At 54.7% G+C, this 18,490-nt stretch overlaps 1 protein-coding gene across 5 annotated transcripts in view; it reads left to right on the top strand.

The window, feature by feature from the left end:
• MYLK (myosin light chain kinase) overlaps positions 1-18,490 on the top strand; it is a 281,451-nt gene that overhangs the window by 246,929 nt on the left and 16,032 nt on the right. For 4 of the 5 annotated variants that reach the window (XM_068246221.1, XM_068246222.1, XM_068246220.1 and 1 more), the window contains 2 exons: positions 947-1,164; positions 3,219-3,342. In XM_068246221.1, coding sequence (XP_068102322.1) covers positions 947-1,164; positions 3,219-3,342 — 342 coding nt within the window. Of the gene's footprint in view, positions 1-946; positions 1,165-3,218; positions 3,343-17,182; positions 17,237-18,490 lie in introns of those variants that run through there. The other variant, XM_068246224.1, reaches the window with a different exon arrangement.

The following is an 18,490-nucleotide window of genomic DNA, read 5'->3' as shown; positions in this document are numbered from 1 at the left end:
TGGTCAGAGCTTTAATCTGAGTCCTCAGGCTAACACAGTAGTCTAAATGGCGGCTAAAGTCGATAGACACTTTAAATTAGCCTACGTTTTAAGAGCAGCAGATTAGAAATGGTGGGAGAAGCCAATGTAGAGATTTGCAGTGGGAGGAGCAGAAGATGAGGGAGGAGCTGTCGGAGAAGCCAGTGTAGATACTTGTAGAAAGGAGCAGCAGATAAGGAGATATGGGAGGAGCCAGTGTAGGGATTTGCAGTGGGAGGAGCAGCAGATGAGGAGAGATGGGAGGAGCCAGTGTAGAGACTTGCAGAGAGGAGCAGAAGATGAAGAGTGGTGGGAGGAGCCATTTTAGGGTTTTGAAGAGAGGAATATCAGAGGAGGATTAGTGGGAGGAGCCAGTGTAGGGATTTGCAGAGAGGAGCAGTGGGAGGAATCAGTGTTGAGATTTGCAGAGGTGTAAAGGAAGGGGCATTTTTTTGGGAACAATGGGCAGATGGAAGTGGTAGGACCTAGAGTTTTTCTGAATATGTGGGGTGAAGGAGATTTCAGTGTTGAAGGTGACACAAAGACAAGCATGCCAGTTGAGTGGGGTAAATGTTACAGTTCTAAATTTGTCTTGGAGGTTTTGAAGGTGAGCGAGGTTAGGTAGTTATAGAAAGAAAAGAGTATAGGTCCAAGGACTGAACCTTGGGGGACACCCACAGAGAGGGGAGTGAGAAGAAGAGTCCCTGTTGGAAGAGATTTAGGTAAGAGGAAAATGTCAGCCATATTGATCGGGTGTAGGGTAGAATCGTCCAGTAGTGTCGCAAGCAGAGATGGTTACCATGTGACCTGGCTCAGAGGTCACTGGCCAGCATCGTTAGTGGTGGGTAAGTTGTGTGTTTGGTGACAGACAGAAGACGGTGGAGCAGTGAGGTTGGCATTGTTGGTAATTGTGGGCTTCACGTTTCAGGGTCTCTGGTGGAGAGCTTTTCGAGCGAATCATCGATGAGGACTTTGAGCTGACGGAAAGAGAAGTCATTAAATACATGAAGCAGATTCTGGAGGGGGTGGAGTTCATCCACAAGCAAGGCATTGTCCACCTGGACCTGAAACCCGAAAATATCATGTGCGTCAACAAAACCGGCACCAAAATCAAGCTGATTGACTTCGGCCTGGCCAGGAGATTAGGTACAAAAACACGATGTGCTTTTACTGCAGGCTGTCAGATGTAATTTGAGGGTATTTAGATCCAAATCAGGTGAACGGTGTAGGAATTACACGTTTGCATATGTGCCTCCCACTTGTTAAGGGACCAAAAGTAATGGTGCGTAATAATAATCATAAATCAAACTTTCACTTTTTAATACTTGGTTGCAAATCCTTTGCGGTCAGTTACAGCCTGAAGTCTGGAAGGCATAGACATCACCAGACGCTGGTGTCATCCCTGGTGATGTTCTGCCAGGCCTCTACTGCAGCTGTCTTCAGTTCCTGCTTGTTCTTGGGGCATTTTCCCTTCAGTTTTGTCTTCAGCAAGTGAAATGCATGCTCAATAAGATTCAGGTCAGGGGATTGACTTGGCCATTGCATAACGTTCCACTTCTTTCCCTTCAAAAACTCTTTGGATGCTTTTGCAGTGTGCTTTGAGTCATTGTCCATCTGCACTGTGAAGTGCCGTCCAATGAGTTCTGAAGCATTTGGCTGAATATGAGCAGATAATATTGCCCGAAACTCTTCTGAATTCATCCTGCTTAAATATGCAATATTATAGAGGAAGAAAGATGCAAGATGGAGCTCTGACAGAGGTAACTCCACTTTCCAGACCAATAATTTCTGGGAGGAGCGACCCCCTCAGGAAGTCATTCTAATTACAGGTTTTGCCACCATTTTTCAAACTACCCATTAATAAGCCATTGGTAATTCCATACTGAATCCAGCAGTTGTTTCGTGGCCTTACAGGTCTCTTTCTCAAGAGTTGGCTGCAGAATGGAATTATTGCTGGAAGAAAAATCTGTATATGGATGAGGATTTTGGGGATACGGTTCCTCTCTGTATACTGATCTCTTAGCTGTGCAGGTTGAGGAAATGTTCTCCCCTCCCATGATGCAGTGCGATTGTTCAGCATGGCAAGTATAGAGGCAGGTGTCAGCACATAGTGTGTGAGGGTATCAGGCACTGATGCTCGGGGCTTTGATGGGGTCTCTTGCGAGTTGTGTTGATGTGCAGGAAGGACTGTGTGTTTTCTGTACAGCGCTGAGCATATCTCCTGCATTATCACTATTCCATGTTCAGAGGTCCCATATATGCTTTTATAGACAGTAAACATCCCATCAGAGAGCCCATAAACTGCTGAATTACCTTATCGGTCGGCCCATCTCCCCGCAGCTCTCGTTCCGCTCGCTGACCTCGTCCTGACTGCTCTCCGCAGATCATTAAGGCGCTTATTATGGTTGGGAATTCCTGGTTAAGTGATGGGATTTGATTCCTGCCCTTTTTTGGTATGTTTAATGTCTCATGTAAACTTCATGGCAGATAAACGGCGGCTGAGCTTTCTGCACTTTAACTCTTCACAACGTTTACTTTCCACGACTTCAGTTCCAGCAGCTGGAGAGCTCCGCGGGCGTCCGCAGTGTGCTGGGTGCCCGTCAATATTCCCGGACCCCGCGTGTAGCTGGGTCCCCTCTGGGTCTCCGTGTCATTGTCCTGTGACCTCCCCCCCCCCCCCCCCCCCCAAGTGCCTCCTTGGCATTGTCCTGTGACCCCACCCCCCAGGTGTCAGTGTGTCATTGTCCTGTGACCCCTTTCTAGTGTCTCCGTGTCATTGTCCTGTGACCCTCCCAAGTGTCTCCGTGTCATTGTCCTGTGACCCCCCCCCCCCAAGTGTCAGCGTGTCATTTTCCTGTGACCCCCCCCCCCCCCCAAGTGTCTCCGTGTCATTGTCCTGTGACCCCACCCCCCAAGTGTCTCCGTGTCATTGTCCTGTGACCCCACCCCCCAGGTGTCAGTGTGTCATTGTCCTGTGTTCCCACCCCTCACGTATCAGCATTTCATTGTTTTGGGACCCCCAAGTGTCCGTTTGTCATTGTGACTCCCAGTGTCAGTTATGGGACCACCTAGTGTGAGTGTCAGTTATGTAGCCCCCAGTGTCAGTTATGTAGCCCCCAGTGTCAGTTAGCCACCTAGTGTCAGTATACTGATAGAGATCCTTAGAAAACTCCAGCAACGTTCTCTGATTTCTCTTGCAGAAAACACACCGAATCTCAAAGTCTTGTTCGGAACGCCTGAGTTTGTCGCCCCAGAAGTGATCAACTACGAGCCCATCGGTTACGCCACGGACATGTGGAGCATCGGGGTCATCTGCTACATCCTGTAAGTGTAAAGATTGGGCGGCATCTCTCTAATGAAGCGGTTAATGGGACTCTATTTGTTCCTATGCTCTTCCCCCCCCCCCCCCCCCCCCCACCCAATGGCCTACCCAACACAGACTGGTCACCCGGTGACTTTAACTAAGGAGTGAGTTTGTGCTCTGATATGCGTGAGCTGATCTGTCTCTGTCCAGAACAATTTGCCTGTATAGAATGGACTTTTACGCTGTTTGGTTGAGTGGACTTCCTTTCTACTTGTGTAGTTCAGTTTGGCTACACCTGGTCCTGATCCCATCTCGGCATGGTAGTGTGGGGAGCGGTGTTTCCTTCTTAAAATGGGTCACCGGTGATGCCATGTGACTGGCGTATGTCTGTGAGTCCCTGGCCCCCAACCTCCCCACCCGCCAAACACAGACTGCTCTCCCGTAATGTCATGTGACTGGCGTATGTGTGTGAGTCCCCCTGCCCCCCACCCTCCCCGCCCGCCAAACACAGACTGCTCTCCTGTAATGTCATGTGACTGGCGTATGTCTGTGGGCCCCCCGGCCCCTCACCGCCCGCCAAACACAGACTGCTCTCCTGTAATGTCATGTGACTGGCGTATGTCTGAGAGTCCCCGGCCCCCACCCTCCCCGCTCGCCAAACACAGACTGCTCTCCGGTGATGCCATGTGACTGGCGTATGTCTGTGAGTCCCCCTGCCCCCCACCCTCACCGCCCGCCAAACACAGACTGCTCTCCGGTGATGCCATGTGACTGGCGTATGTCTGTGAGTCCCCCTGCCCCCCACCCTCCCCGCTCGCCAAACACAGACTGCTCTCCGGTGATGCCATGTGACTGGCGTATGTCTTTGAGTCCCCCTGCCCCCCACCCTCCCCGCTCGCCAAACACAGACTGCTCTCCGGTGATGCCATGTGACTGGCGTATGTCTGTGAGTCCCCCTGCCCCCCACCCTCCCCGCCCGCCAAACACAGACTGCTCTCCGGTGATGCCATGTGACTGGCGTATGTCTGTGAGTCCCTGGCCCCCACCCTCCCCGCCCGCCAAACACAGACTGCTCTCCGGGAATGTCATGTGACTGGCGTATGTCTGTGAGCCCCCCGGCCCCCACCCTCCCCGCCCGCCAAACACAGACTGCTCTCCGGTGATGCCATGTGACTGGCGTATGTCTGTGAGTCCCCCTGCCCCCCACCCTCCCCGCCCGCCAAACACAGACTGCTCTCCTGTAATGTCATGTGACTGGCGTATGTCTGTGGGCCCCCCGGCCCCTCACCGCCCGCCAAACACAGACTGCTCTCCTGTAATGTCATGTGACTGGCGTATGTCTGTGAGTCCCCCTGCCCCCCACCCTCACCGCCCGCCAAACACAGACTGCTCTCCGGTGATGCCATGTGACTGGCGTATGTCTGTGAGTCCCCCTGCCCCCCACCCTCCCCGCTCGCCAAACACAGACTGCTCTCCGGTGATGCCATGTGACTGGCGTATGTCTTTGAGTCCCCCTGCCCCCCACCCTCCCCGCTCGCCAAACACAGACTGCTCTCCGGTGATGCCATGTGACTGGCGTATGTCTGTGAGTCCCTGGCCCCCACCCTCCCCGCCCGCCAAACACAGACTGCTCTCCGGGAATGTCATGTGACTGGCGTATGTCTGTGAGCCCCCCGGCCCCCACCCTCCCCGCCCGCCAAACACAGACTGCTCTCCGGTGATGCCATGTGACTGGCGTATGTCTGTGAGTCCCCCTGCCCCCCACCCTCCCCGCCCGCCAAACACAGACTGCTCTCCTGTAATGTCATGTGACTGGCGTATGTCTGTGGGCCCCCCGGCCCCTCACCGCCCGCCAAACACAGACTGCTCTCCTGTAATGTCATGTGACTGGCGTATGTCTGAGAGTCCCCGGCCCCCACCCTCCCCGCTCGCCAAACACAGACTGCTCTCCGGTGATGCCATGTGACTGGCGTATGTCTGTGAGTCCCCCTGCCCCCCACCCTCCCCGCTCGCCAAACACAGACTGCTCTCCGGTGATGTCATGTGACTGGCGTATGTCTGAGAGTCCCCGGCCCCCACCCTCCCCGCTCGCCAAACACAGACTGCTCTCCGGTGATGCCATGTGACTTGCGTATGTCTGTGAGTCCCCCTGCCCCCCACCCTCCCCGCTCGCCAAACACAGACTGCTCTCCGGTGATGTCATGTGACTGGCGTATGTCTGAGAGTCCCCGGCCCCCACCCTCCCCGCTCGCCAAACACAGACTGCTCTCCGGTGATGCCATGTGACTGGCGTATGTCTGTGAGTCCCCCTGCCCCCCACCCTCCCCGCTCGCCAAACACAGACTGCTCTCCGGTGATGCCATGTGACTGGCGTATGTCTGTGAGTCCCCCTGCCCCCCACCCTCCCCGCTCGCCAAACACAGACTGCTCTCCTGTAATGTCATGTGACTGGCGTATGTCTGAGAGTCCCCGGCCCCCACCCTCCCCGCTCGCCAAACACAGACTGCTCTCCGGTGATGCCATGTGACTGGCGTATGTCTGTGAGTCCCCCTGCCCCCCACCCTCACCGCTCGCCAAACACAGACTGCTCTCCGGTGATGTCATGTGACTGGCGTATGTCTGAGAGTCCCCGGCCCCCACCCTCCCCGCTCGCCAAACACAGACTGCTCTCCGGTGATGCCATGTGACTGGCGTATGTCTGTGAGCCCCCCACCCTCCCCGCTCGCCAAACACAGACTGCTCTCCGGTGATGTCATGTGACTGGCGTATGTCTGAGAGTCCCCGGCCCCCACCCTCCCCGCTCGCCAAACACAGACTGCTCTCCGGTGATGCCATGTGACTGGCGTATGTCTGTGAGTCCCCCTGCCCCCCACCCTCCCCGCTCGCCAAACACAGACTGCTCTCCGGTGATGCCATGTGACTGGCGTATGTCTGTGAGTCCCCCTGCCCCCCACCCTCCCCGCTCGCCAAACACAGACTGCTCTCCGGTGATGCCATGTGACTGGCGTATGTCTGTGAGTCCCCCACCCTCCCCGCCCGCCAAACACAGACTGCTCTCCGGTGATGCCATGTGACTGGCGTATGTCTGTGAGTCCCTGGCCCCCACCCTCCCCGCCCGCCAAACACAGACTGCTCTCCGGTGATGCCATGTGACTGGCGTATGTCTGTGAGTCCCCCTGCCCCCCACCCTCACCGCCCGCCAAACACAGACTGCTCTCCGGTGATGCCATGTGACTGGCGTATGTCTGTGAGTCCCCCTGCCCCCCACCCTCACCGCCCGCCAAACACAGACTGCTCTCCGGTGATGCCATGTGACTGGCGTATGTCTGTGAGTCCCCCGGCCCCCCACCCTCACCGCCCGCCAAACACAGACTGCTCTCCGGTAATGTCATGTGACTGGCGTATGTCTGTGAGTCCCCCTGCCCCCCACCCTCACCGCCCGCCAAACACAGACTGCTCTCCGGTAATGTCATGTGACTGGCGTATGTCTGTGAGTCCCCCACCCTCCCCGCCCGCCAAACACAGACTGCTCTCCGGTAATGTCATGTGACTGGCGTATGTCTGTGAGCCCCCCACCCTCACCGCCCGCCAAACACAGACTGCTCTCCGGTAATGTCATGTGACTGGCGTATGTCTGTGAGCCCCCCGGCCCCCCACCCTCACCGCCCGCCAAACACAGACTGCTCTCCGGTAATGTCATGTGACTGGCGTATGTCTGTGAGTCCCCCTGCCCCCCACCCTCACCGCCCGCCAAACACAGACTGCTCTCCGGGAATGTCATGTGACTGGCGTATGTCTGTGAGCCCCCCGGCCCCCCACCCTCACCGCCCGCCAAACACAGACTGCTCTCCGGTAATGTCATGTGACTGGCGTATGTCTGTGAGTCCCCCTGCCCCCCACCCTCACCGCCCGCCAAACACAGACTGCTCTCCGGGAATGTCATGTGACTGGCGTATGTCTGTGAGTCCCCCTGCCCCCCACCCTCCCCGCTCGCCAAACACAGACTACTCTCCTGTAATGTCATGTGACTGGCATATGTCTGAGAGTCCCCGGCCCCCACCCTCCCCGCTCGCCAAACACAGACTGCTCTCCTGTAATGTCATGTGACTGGCGTATGTCTGTGAGTCCCCCTGCCCCCCACCCTCTCCGCCCGCCAAACACAGACTGCTCTCCTGTAATGTCATGTGACTGGCGTATGTCTGTGAGCCCCCCGGCCCCCCACCCTCACCGCCCGCCAAACACAGACTGCTCTCCGGGAATGTCATGTGACTGGCGTATGTCTGTGAGCCCCCCGGCCCCCCACCCTCACCGCCCGCCAAACACAGACTGCTCTCCGGTAATGTCATGTGACTGGCGTATGTCTGTGAGTCCCCCTGCCCCCCACCCTCACCGCCCGCCAAACACAGACTGCTCTCCGGGAATGTCATGTGACTGGCGTATGTCTGTGAGCCCCCCGGCCCCCCACCCTCACCGCCCGCCAAACACAGACTGCTCTCCGGTAATGTCATGTGACTGGCGTATGTCTGTGAGTCCCCCTGCCCCCCACCCTCACCGCCCGCCAAACACAGACTGCTCTCCGGGAATGTCATGTGACTGGCGTATGTCTGTGAGTCCCCCTGCCCCCCACCCTCCCCGCTCGCCAAACACAGACTACTCTCCTGTAATGTCATGTGACTGGCATATGTCTGAGAGTCCCCGGCCCCCACCCTCCCCGCTCGCCAAACACAGACTGCTCTCCGGTGATGCCATGTGACTGGCGTATGTCTGTGAGTCCCCCTGCCCCCCACCCTCACCGCCCGCCAAACACAGACTGCTCTCCGGGAATGTCATGTGACTGGCGTATGTCTGTGAGTCCCCCTGCCCCCCACCCTCACCGCCCGCCAAACACAGACTGCTCTCCGGTAATGTCATGTGACTGGCGTATGTCTGTGAGTCCCCCTGCCCCCCACCCTCACCGCCCGCCAAACACAGACTGCTCTCCGGTAATGTCATGTGACTGGCGTATGTCTTTGAGTCCCCCACCCTCCCCGCCCGCCAAACACAGACTGCTCTCCGGTAATGTCATGTGACTGGCGTATGTCTGTGAGCCCTCCACCCTCACCGCCCGCCAAACACAGACTGCTCTCCGGTGATGCCATGTGACTGGCGTATGTCTGTGGGCCCCCCGGCCTCCCACCCTCCCCGCCCGCCAAACACAGACTGCTCTCCGGTAATGTCATGTGACTGGCGTATGTCTGTGAGTCCCCCTGCCCCCCACCCTCCCCGCTCGCCAAACACAGACTGCTCTCCTGTAATGTCATGTGACTGGCGTATGTCTGTGAGTCCCCCTGCCCCCCACCCTCCCCGCCCGCCAAACACAGACTGCTCTCCGGTGATGTCATGTGACTGGCGTATGTCTGTGAGTCCCCCACCCTCCCCGCCCGCCAAACACAGACTGCTCTCCGGTGATGCCATGTGACTGGCGTATGTCTGTGAGTCCCTGGCCCCCACCCTCCCCGCCCGCCAAACACAGACTGCTCTCCGGTGATGCCATGTGACTGGCGTATGTCTGTGAGTCCCCCTGCCCCCCACCCTCCCCGCCCGCCAAACACAGACTGCTCTCCTGTAATGTCATGTGACTGGCGTATGTCTGTGGGCCCCCCGGCCCCTCACCGCCTGCCAAACACAGACTGCTCTCCTGTAATGTCATGTGACTGGCGTATGTCTGTGAGTCCCCCTGCCCCCCACCCTCCCCGCTCGCCAAACACAGACTGCTCTCCGGTGATGTCATGTGACTGGCGTATGCCTGAGAGTCCCCGGCCCCCACCTTCCCCGCTCGCCAAACACAGACTGCTCTCCGGTGATGCCATGTGACTGGCGTATGTCTGTGAGTCCCCCTGCCCCCCACCCTCCCCGCTCGCCAAACACAGACTGCTCTCCGGTGATGCCATGTGACTGGCGTATGTCTGTGAGTCCCCCTGCCCCCCACCCTCCCCGCTCGCCAAACACAGACTGCTCTCCGGTGATGCCATGTGACTGGCGTATGTCTGTGAGTCCCCCTGCCCCCCACCCTCCCCGCTCGCCAAACACAGACTGCTCTCCTGTAATGTCATGTGACTGGCGTATGTCTGAGAGTCCCCGGCCCCCACCCTCCCCGCTCGCCAAACACAGACTGCTCTCCGGTGATGCCATGTGACTGGCGTATGTCTGTGAGTCCCCCTGCCCCCACCCTCCCCGCTCGCCAAACACAGACTGCTCTCCGGTGATGTCATGTGACTGGCGTATGTCTGAGAGTCCCCGGCCCCCACCCTCCCCGCTCGCCAAACACAGACTGCTCTCCGGTGATGCCATGTGACTGGCGTATGTCTGTGAGTCCCCCTGCCCCCCACCCTCCCCGCTCGCCAAACACAGACTGCTCTCCGGTGATGCCATGTGACTGGCGTATGTCTGTGAGTCCCCCTGCCCCCCACCCTCCCCGCTCGCCAAACACAGACTGCTCTCCGGTGATGCCATGTGACTGGCGTATGTCTGTGAGTCCCCCTGCCCCCCACCCTCACCGCCCGCCAAACACAGACTGCTCTCCGGTGATGCCATGTGACTGGCGTATGTCTGTGAGTCCCCCTGCCCCCCACCCTCACCGCCCGCCAAACACAGACTGCTCTCCGGGAATGTCATGTGACTGGCGTATGTCTGTGAGTCCCCCTGCCCCCCACCCTCACCGCCCGCCAAACACAGACTGCTCTCCGGTAATGTCATGTGACTGGCGTATGTCTGTGAGTCCCCCTGCCCCCCACCCTCACCGCCCGCCAAACACAGACTGCTCTCCGGTAATGTCATGTGACTGGCGTATGTCTGTGAGTCCCCCACCCTCCCCGCCCGCCAAACACAGACTGCTCTCCGGTAATGTCATGTGACTGGCGTATGTCTGTGAGCCCCCCACCCTCACCGCCCGCCAAACACAGACTGCTCTCCTGTAATGTCATGTGACTGGCGTATGTCTGTGAGCCTTCCTGCCCCCCACCCTCTCCGCCCGCCAAACACAGACTGCTCTCCTGTAATGTCATGTGACTGGCGTATGTCTGTGAGTCCCCCTGCCCCCCACCCTCTCCGCCCGCCAAACACAGACTGCTCTCCTGTAATGTCATGTGACTGGCGTATGTCTGTGAGTCCCCCACCCTCCCCGCCCGCCAAACACAGACTGCTCTCCTGTAATGTCATGTGACTGGCGTATGTCTGTGAGCCCCCCACCCTCTCCGCCCGCCAAACACAGACTGCTCTCCTGTAATGTCATGTGACTGGCGTATGTCTGTGAGCCCCCCGGCCCCCCACCCTCACCGCCCGCCAAACACAGACTGCTCTCCGGGAATGTCATGTGACTGGCGTATGTCTGTGAGCCCCCCGGCCCCCCACCCTCACCGCCCGCCAAACACAGACTGCTCTCCGGTAATGTCATGTGACTGGCGTATGTCTGTGAGTCCCCCTGCCCCCCACCCTCACCGCCCGCCAAACACAGACTGCTCTCCGGGAATGGTATGTGACTGGCATATGTCTGTGAGCCCCCCGGCCCCCCACCCTCACCGCCCGCCAAACACAGACTGCTCTCCGGTAATGTCATGTGACTGGCGTATGTCTGTGAGTCCCCCTGCCCCCCACCCTCACCGCCCGCCAAACACAGACTGCTCTCCGGGAATGTCATGTGACTGGCGTATGTCTGTGAGTCCCCCTGCCCCCCACCCTCTCCGCCCGCCAAACACAGACTGCTCTCCGGTAATGTCATGTGACTGGCGTATGTCTGTGAGTCCCCCTGCCCCCCACCCTCACCGCCCGCCAAACACAGACTGCTCTCCGGGAATGTCATGTGACTGGCGTATGTCTGTGAGTCCCCCACCCTCCCCGCCCGCCAAACACAGACTGCTCTCCGGTAATGTCATGTGACTGGCGTATGTCTGTGAGTCCCCCTGCCCCCCACCCCCCACCCTCACCGCCCGCCAAACACAGACTGCTCTCCGGTAATGTCATGTGACTGGCGTATGTCTGTGAGTCCCCCACCCTCCCCGCCCGCCAAACACAGACTGCTCTCCGGTAATGTCATGTGACTGTCGTATGTCTGTGTGGTGACGGCAGAACAGCTGCACTGTCTTCGAACCCCCCAGGCCCCCAACCTTCCCGCCTGGCAGTCTCCAGTCCACCCGCCCGCCCGCCTGCCAGTCATGTGCTGTAATTCTTTGATCACTTTACTCTTGCATTCCGAGCAAGAAATGGTTCCCCCGTCTGTCAGGACAATCGCTTAATGCGCTCGTTAGGATGCAGCGAGCGGACAGAGGGGATTTGTATCTGTGCCGATACGGAGAGACAAGAACACTGACAATCCTGCTAAACCACTGCCGATCACATGTTACTGGGAGCTCAATGACAGGAGACTGGACATGAAACTCCTGCCTAGGCAAATATTTTTCTTATTTTTTTTTTTTTTGTAACGAGTTATTGGATCCTTTTGATCTGAGGTTGTGGGAGGCGTGACGCAGGTGAATCCTTCAGGTATCCGGGGCTTAGGTCGTGTAGGGATTTGAATGTTAGCATGCCAATTCTGAAAAGGATCCTTCATTTTATGGGTAGGCAGTGTAGTGAGCGAAGGATTGGTGATATGTGACAGGGTTGGCTTGTTAACAGTCTTGCAGCAGGCAGTGTAGGTCTTTATTTGGAAGGCCGGCATAGAGGGAGTGGCAATAGTCCAGCCGTGATGCAATGAAGGCGTGAACTAGGGTGGGAGAATCCTCTGAGGGAATGAGGTGCCTAATTTTTGCAATATTCCTTAGGTGAAAGGAATGTTTTAACCACAGCTGAGATTTGATTCCTGAAGTGTAATTCCCCACCAATCAGTAAACCCAGGCTGCCCACAGTGTTGGAGCCAGTAAGGTCTGAGTTACCTAACCTCAGAGATGCTGGCTGGGTCTGGAGCTGCTTTGCTGTTAGGCGCTGGCCTCCGATGACAAGAACCTCAGTTTTGCCAGCATTTAGTTTAAAGGGAACCAGAGAGGATTCAATATACATACCTGGGGCTTCCTCCAGCCCCATACGCACGGATCGCTCCCACGCCGCCGTCCTCCGCTGCCTGGATCCGCCGCCACCGGGTCCCGTCATTGCCGCGAGTCGGCAAGTCAGCCGGCGGACGCGGCCAATTCTCCGCATTGCAGGGTGCTCTCTCTCCATACAGATACGCATGTGGCTGCTTACTGCGCTGCCGCATGCGTACATGTATGGAGGGAGCCCCTGTGATGCGGACAATTGGCCGCGTCCGCCGGAAGTGACGGGCCCGGTACCGGCGGATCCAGGAAGCTGAGGACGGCGGCGTGGGAGCGATTCAGGCTTATGGAGCTGGAAGAAGCCCCAGGTATGTATAAAATCATTTTCTTTTTTCAACCCCCGTTCCTCTCTGGTTCCCTTTAAGCGAACGAATTCAAGGGAGCCAGAGAGGAACTCTCTTTAAAAACAGAAAAAGCTTTTATACATACCTGGGGCTTCTTCCAGCCCCATACGCACGGATCGCTCCCACGCCGCCGTCCACCGCTTCCTGTATCGGCGGTACCGGGTCCCGTCACTTCCGGCGGACGCGGGCAATTGTCCTCCATACCCGTACGCATGCGGCTGCTCAGTATGCAGCTGCACGCGTAGGTGTATGCCGGGAGCCCCTGTGATGCGGACAATTGGCCGCGTCCTGCCGCCGACTGGCCGAAACTACGGGACCCGGTACCGCCGGATAAAGGAAGCGGAGGACGGCGGCGTGGGAGCGATCCGTGCGTATGGGGCTGGAGGAAGCCCCAGGTATGTATAATAGCTTTTTTCTGGGGCCTCTGGTTCCCTTTAACTTAGGTGGCAATGTCGCCTAGGCCCAGGGGTTTCAAACTCAAATACAAAGTGGGCCGAAATTGTCAACTGGGACCTAGCTGTGGGTCAACCTCAATGTCTACTGACCACCTTCCTCCCTTATAAAGTTCTCTGGTGTCTACTGGTCCTCCCTCCCCTGTACAGTTCCCTGGTGTCTAGAGACCCCCCCTCCCCATACAGCTTTAGTGCTTACCCCCTACCTCCCCCATATGGCTTTCCTGGTGTTCTAGGGCGTCACCTCCAATATAGCTTCCCTGGTGGTCTAGAGTGGGCCAAACATAATGCAAAGTGGGGAAACCACTTGGGGGCCAAATTTGGCCTGTGGGCTGGAGTTTGACATGTTTAGCCTAGGCAAATATTAATCCAATGCCTCCCCCTCCTGCTATACTAGCAGCAAGGTTTGAATCAGGATGATACAATTTATTGGTTAACTTAAAATAAATCTGTAGTACACTAGAAAAAAAAAAAAAAAAAAAAAAAAAAAAAAACGTGCTTGCCTTAGGAGAGAGACTCTGGGTCCTATAGAGTATTCCCGCTCCTCTCACGGCCCCTGCGTTCCAATTCTGGATCCCTGTTTTAATTTTTTTAAGTGCTCCCAAAAACGTGTGGCTCCGTACTGCACACGTGTGAGTGTGTCCTGGCGCGTGCGCACTACGGAGGTGCCAGCCCTTCCGAAGCCTCCCGCAGCGGCAGAGAGCAGTCTGCGACACGTTGGTCGGAGACTGCTAATGGAGGATCCAGGGCTGAAACTGGAGCTGTAGGAGAAATGGAAGGTTCTATAGGACCCGGAGCCTTCCCTCTCCTTAGGTGAGTATCTGTTGTTTTTTTTTGTTTGTTTTTATTTCTCTTCAGACTCCCTCTAAATAAAACGTGAAAGCTTTCCACTAAGAAGCCTTCTTCAGCTACATCAGAAGGAGATGCATAGATTTTTTTTTATTTTTTTTTTTGAAAATATAAATAAATGTCATTCAGATGCCTTAGGGCCCATTTCCACTATACCTAGGCGAATCTGCATAGAAAAAAACACCTGTCATTAGTGGAAATGGGCCCTTAAAGGGAACCATAGATGAACAGGAAAAATATCTTATACATACCTGGGGCTTCCTCCAGCCCCATCCGCTCTGATCGATCCCACACTGCCGTCCTCCGCTGCCCGCAGCTATGAGAACCAGGACCCCGCTCTGCCGTCAGTCGGAGCCAGTCTAAGCGTAAGGGAAGTGCGCTGTTTGCGTATTCCTGCAGCAGCCGCTGGAGAGATATGTAGAGGGCGCACTTCTCCTGCGTAGCCCGGCTCCGATGACGTCAGTGACTGGAGCCCGTTCTCCTAGATGCAGGCAGCGGTGGATGGCGGCATGGGATCGATCAGAGCGTATGGGGCTGGAGGAAGCCCCAGGTATATATAACAGCTTTTTCATGTCCCCGTCTCTGGTTCCCTTTAATTGCAACAGGACATTTGAAGGTTTCTTGCAAGGTTGGCTAATTTATGACAAAAGATCACATACCTCAGATTCTGGGTGACCTGGAGAGATCATAAAGAGATTGTGAGTTCAGAAGTTAACTTCTCTGTCAGTAGGGCGATGTCCAGTTCTGTTGTGGCCTATTGAAAGGACTCCTGACTACTATTATTATTACTGATTTATAAAGCGCCAACATATTCTGTGCCTCTGTACAAAGTAAGAAACAAACCCGGGGTACATAATACAATTATCTGTTTTAAGGTGGCCACTAATAATACAATTTACTGATCGATTGATTACGAACGATTCTTTGTATGAACGATCGTAAATGATCGTTTGGGACCACCAATGGACAAAAATCTCCTAACCACTCCGATCAGATTAATGGGATTGAACCGAAATTCTGAAAGATTTCATTAATCTGATCGGATTGGTTAGGAGATTTTTGTCCATTAGTGGTCTCAAACGATCATTTGTGATCGTTCATGCGAAGAATCTATTGTAATAGGTCGTTCAGCAAATTGTATCGTTAGTGGCCTCCTTTAGAGATACAAAAGGAAACTGAGAGCTGTGGATAGTGTAGTATGTGAAGGTTCAGAAGTCGAATATATATTTAATAATGTAACTCAAACATGAGATCCCACACAGGCAACCTCTGTAGATGCAGGTGGGGAGAGTAGACCTGACCCCGTTAAAAAGTTGCTCTCTGTAGATGGGAATAAAAAAAGGGTGTTGTGCCCTCCTCCAAGTGTGGACTTCACTATAAACTGTAAGTTTAAACAAGGGCACCAGTACAAGAGTAAAATATGTTAAAACCCGTGTAAAAGAGGAGGGAGTGCTGGACTAACCTCCCTAATCAGTAGACACAATTCTGTTGATCTTTTTTTTTTGTCAACAATTTAGCTTTATTGTAGTACTCCACAATGCAAAGCGTTTCGCAGGTTCAATCCCGCTTCGTCAGGCAATAATTGGGGCAAACTAATGCAGGTCTAAACAAAAGACAAGTGCCTCTGTGAAGTCGCCAAATGTTTATACTAATAACAAACAAAAAAACACAGAACATTTATATCGCGCTTTTCTCCTGGCAGACTCAAAGCGCCAGAGCTGCAGCCACTAGGACGCACTCTATAGGCAGTAGCAGTGTTAGGGAGACTTGCCCAAGGTCTCCTACTGAATAGGTGCAGGTTTACTGAACAGACAGAGCCGAGATTCGAACCCTGGTCTCCTGTGTCAGAGGCAGAGCCCTTAACCATTACACTATCCAGCCACCATTAATAACTGTTTATAAACCCCCGTTCAGCAAATTGTATCATTAGTGGCCACCTCACCTGGAGTCTTAAAAGCTTTGTTTGGTTACAATGGCCATGCTTGCCCTGTAGGCACCCTGTAACATGAATGAGAACAGTTTTGGCAGGACACTGAATACATTCAGACGAGAACTCACTAAGGAATGTTTATTAGGGAGTGATGTAGGAAACGGGTGATTTGTGATTCCACAGACAATAGAGAACGATTGGCTGTGAGCCACACACACTGACGAGCAAACATCAGACCGCCACTGACCATGAAACTGTAAGCAATACACAATAACTAAGGTGTGAGCCATGTACAGCTGAATGTAAACCTGGAGCGGTAACGGTAAATAGCGGTGAATAAACCGCCAGAACATGATCCGGATCACTGCTTGTGACAGTATAAATACTGCTTTGTGTCTAATCCTCCGCACACACGCCTAATAATTGTTACAGATTGTTTGGGCAGCACTTCAATGCCGGTGGCTGTAGGTCCGCATACAGGAAGTCCCGACTTACAAACACCCGACTTACAAACAGCACAACATTCCAAACCCCGGAAAATGCGACATTTGATTCTGTGGGAACAAGTAAGCTGAATCTAAGGGCTCGTTCAGACTAAGCGTGCGAATTCTGGCAGCGTGTATAGTGTGTGACACGCAAGAACGGTAGAAGGACACAGACATCCCTTCTAATGTTCCCATCATATACGCTGCATCAGGAATCGCAGTACAGATCTCATATACTGTAGTGAATGGGATCTGCAGTGTATAGAAGCATTGCTTACCGATCGCACAGCCATCTGCGCTGAATTATGTGAACGAACCTTACAGGTGCCCAAAAGTCAGAAGTCGAGTCTTACAGGACCCCAAATGTAAAGAGCGGAGTGTTAAGGTAGCCATACACTGGTCGATTTGCCATCAGATTCGACCAACAGATAGATCCCTTTCTGATCAGAGAGGGATCGTATGGCTGCCTTTACTGCAAACAGATTGTGAATCGATTTCAGCATGAAACCGATCACAGTCTGTGGTGGTGCTGCCGCTGCCCCCGCCCTCATACATTATCTGCTCCGGCCGGCGCGACTCCCCCTCTGTCCCCGCAGCTTCTTCTCAGCACTGGGTTCCGGACCAGCTGCTGCTTCATTGAACTTCCTGCCGGGTAAGTTTAAACAGTAGAGGGCGCTCTACTGTTTAAACTTCCTGCCAGGACAGGAAGTTCAATGAAGCTGCAGCTGGTCCGGAACCCAGTGCTGAGAAGAAGCTGCGGGGACAGAGGGGGAGTCGTGCCGGCCTGAGCAGGTAATGTATTGCCGCTAGCGTCGGTCGTCGGGCATTCGAACGCCGCTATCGACACACTCCTGACCCGCCGGCGATCGAGGGAAATCTTCCGCACGGACGGATCGACGGGAACGATTGATTTCAGACGGAAATCGATCGTTCTGTCAGCGTTTGCGCAACGATTTCACAGCAGATTCGATCATAGTGATCGAATCTGCTGTATATCGGCGGCAAAATCGTTAGGTGTATGGGCAGCTTAACAGGAACCTAAATGAGAGGAGCCAAAGTTTACAGCAGCCCAAAAATCTGGTGCTGAGTATTTCAGGTGCCAAAATGTCAGGTGCCCAGTTTTACTGAAGCCCAAATGTCAGAAGCTGAGGTCTACAAAAGCCTAAAAGTAAAGGAGCCGAATGTTATATGAGCCTAAATCCCAGGAGCCGAGTTTTACAAGAACCCAAATGTAAAAAGCCGAATGTATCAGAAGCCTAAATGAAAGCAGCCGAAGCGTACAAGAGCACAAACTTCGGGTGCCGAGTTTTACAAGCAGCCAAAACTCGGGTGCCGAGTTTTACAAGTGGCCAAATGTAAAGAGCCGAAAGTAACAGAAGCCTTAATGAAAGGAGCCGAAGGTTACAGGCGCCCAAAACTCGAATGCCGAATTTTACTGAAGCCCAAATGTCAGGTGCCGAATTTTACTGAAGCTCAAAACTCGGGTGCCGAGCTTTTCTGAAGCCCAAATGTCGGGTGCCGAGTTATACAGGCGCCAAAATGTCCTGAGCCTAGTTTCTCTTTCTGCTCTGCCCCTCCCCCTGGGTGTAAAGAAGCATTAACCCTTCCTGATCTCTCCCCAGTTACCTCTCATCATTCTGACCTCACTGCTCTCCTCTTAGGTCTGTCTCCACTTGTCAGTTTTTCTGCATGAGATGTCAGACAGTTTTGCATTGCTCTGGGAGTCCGCAGAAAATTTTCCAAGGAGGGGGCTAATGGGGGGAAAGTCGTACCCGTAGTGCGCAGCGCCGAAATATGGGCGTGGCCATGGATGTGGGTGTGGTCACGGGGGTGGCCAAAGTTCAATGAACTTAGTAATGGTGGGACATTAGACTAGGACTATGGTGGGGATTGTGAGTGCCTCAGACACAGGTAAAGACAGGGACCCCCATGTTTAGTGACAGGTGCCCCCCAGTTTTAGGTAGTGACAGGGACCCCCATGTTTAGTGACAGGTGCCCCCCAGTTTTAGGTAGTGACAGGGACCCCCACCCCACTCACCATAATGA

The sequence above is a fragment of the Hyperolius riggenbachi genome, chromosome 7 (genome assembly GCF_040937935.1).
Source record: "Hyperolius riggenbachi isolate aHypRig1 chromosome 7, aHypRig1.pri, whole genome shotgun sequence".
Classification (NCBI taxonomy): Eukaryota; Metazoa; Chordata; class Amphibia; order Anura; family Hyperoliidae; genus Hyperolius; species Hyperolius riggenbachi.
Note: the sequence above shows the minus strand (reverse complement) of the source record. Positions and strands in the feature narration are given on the sequence as shown.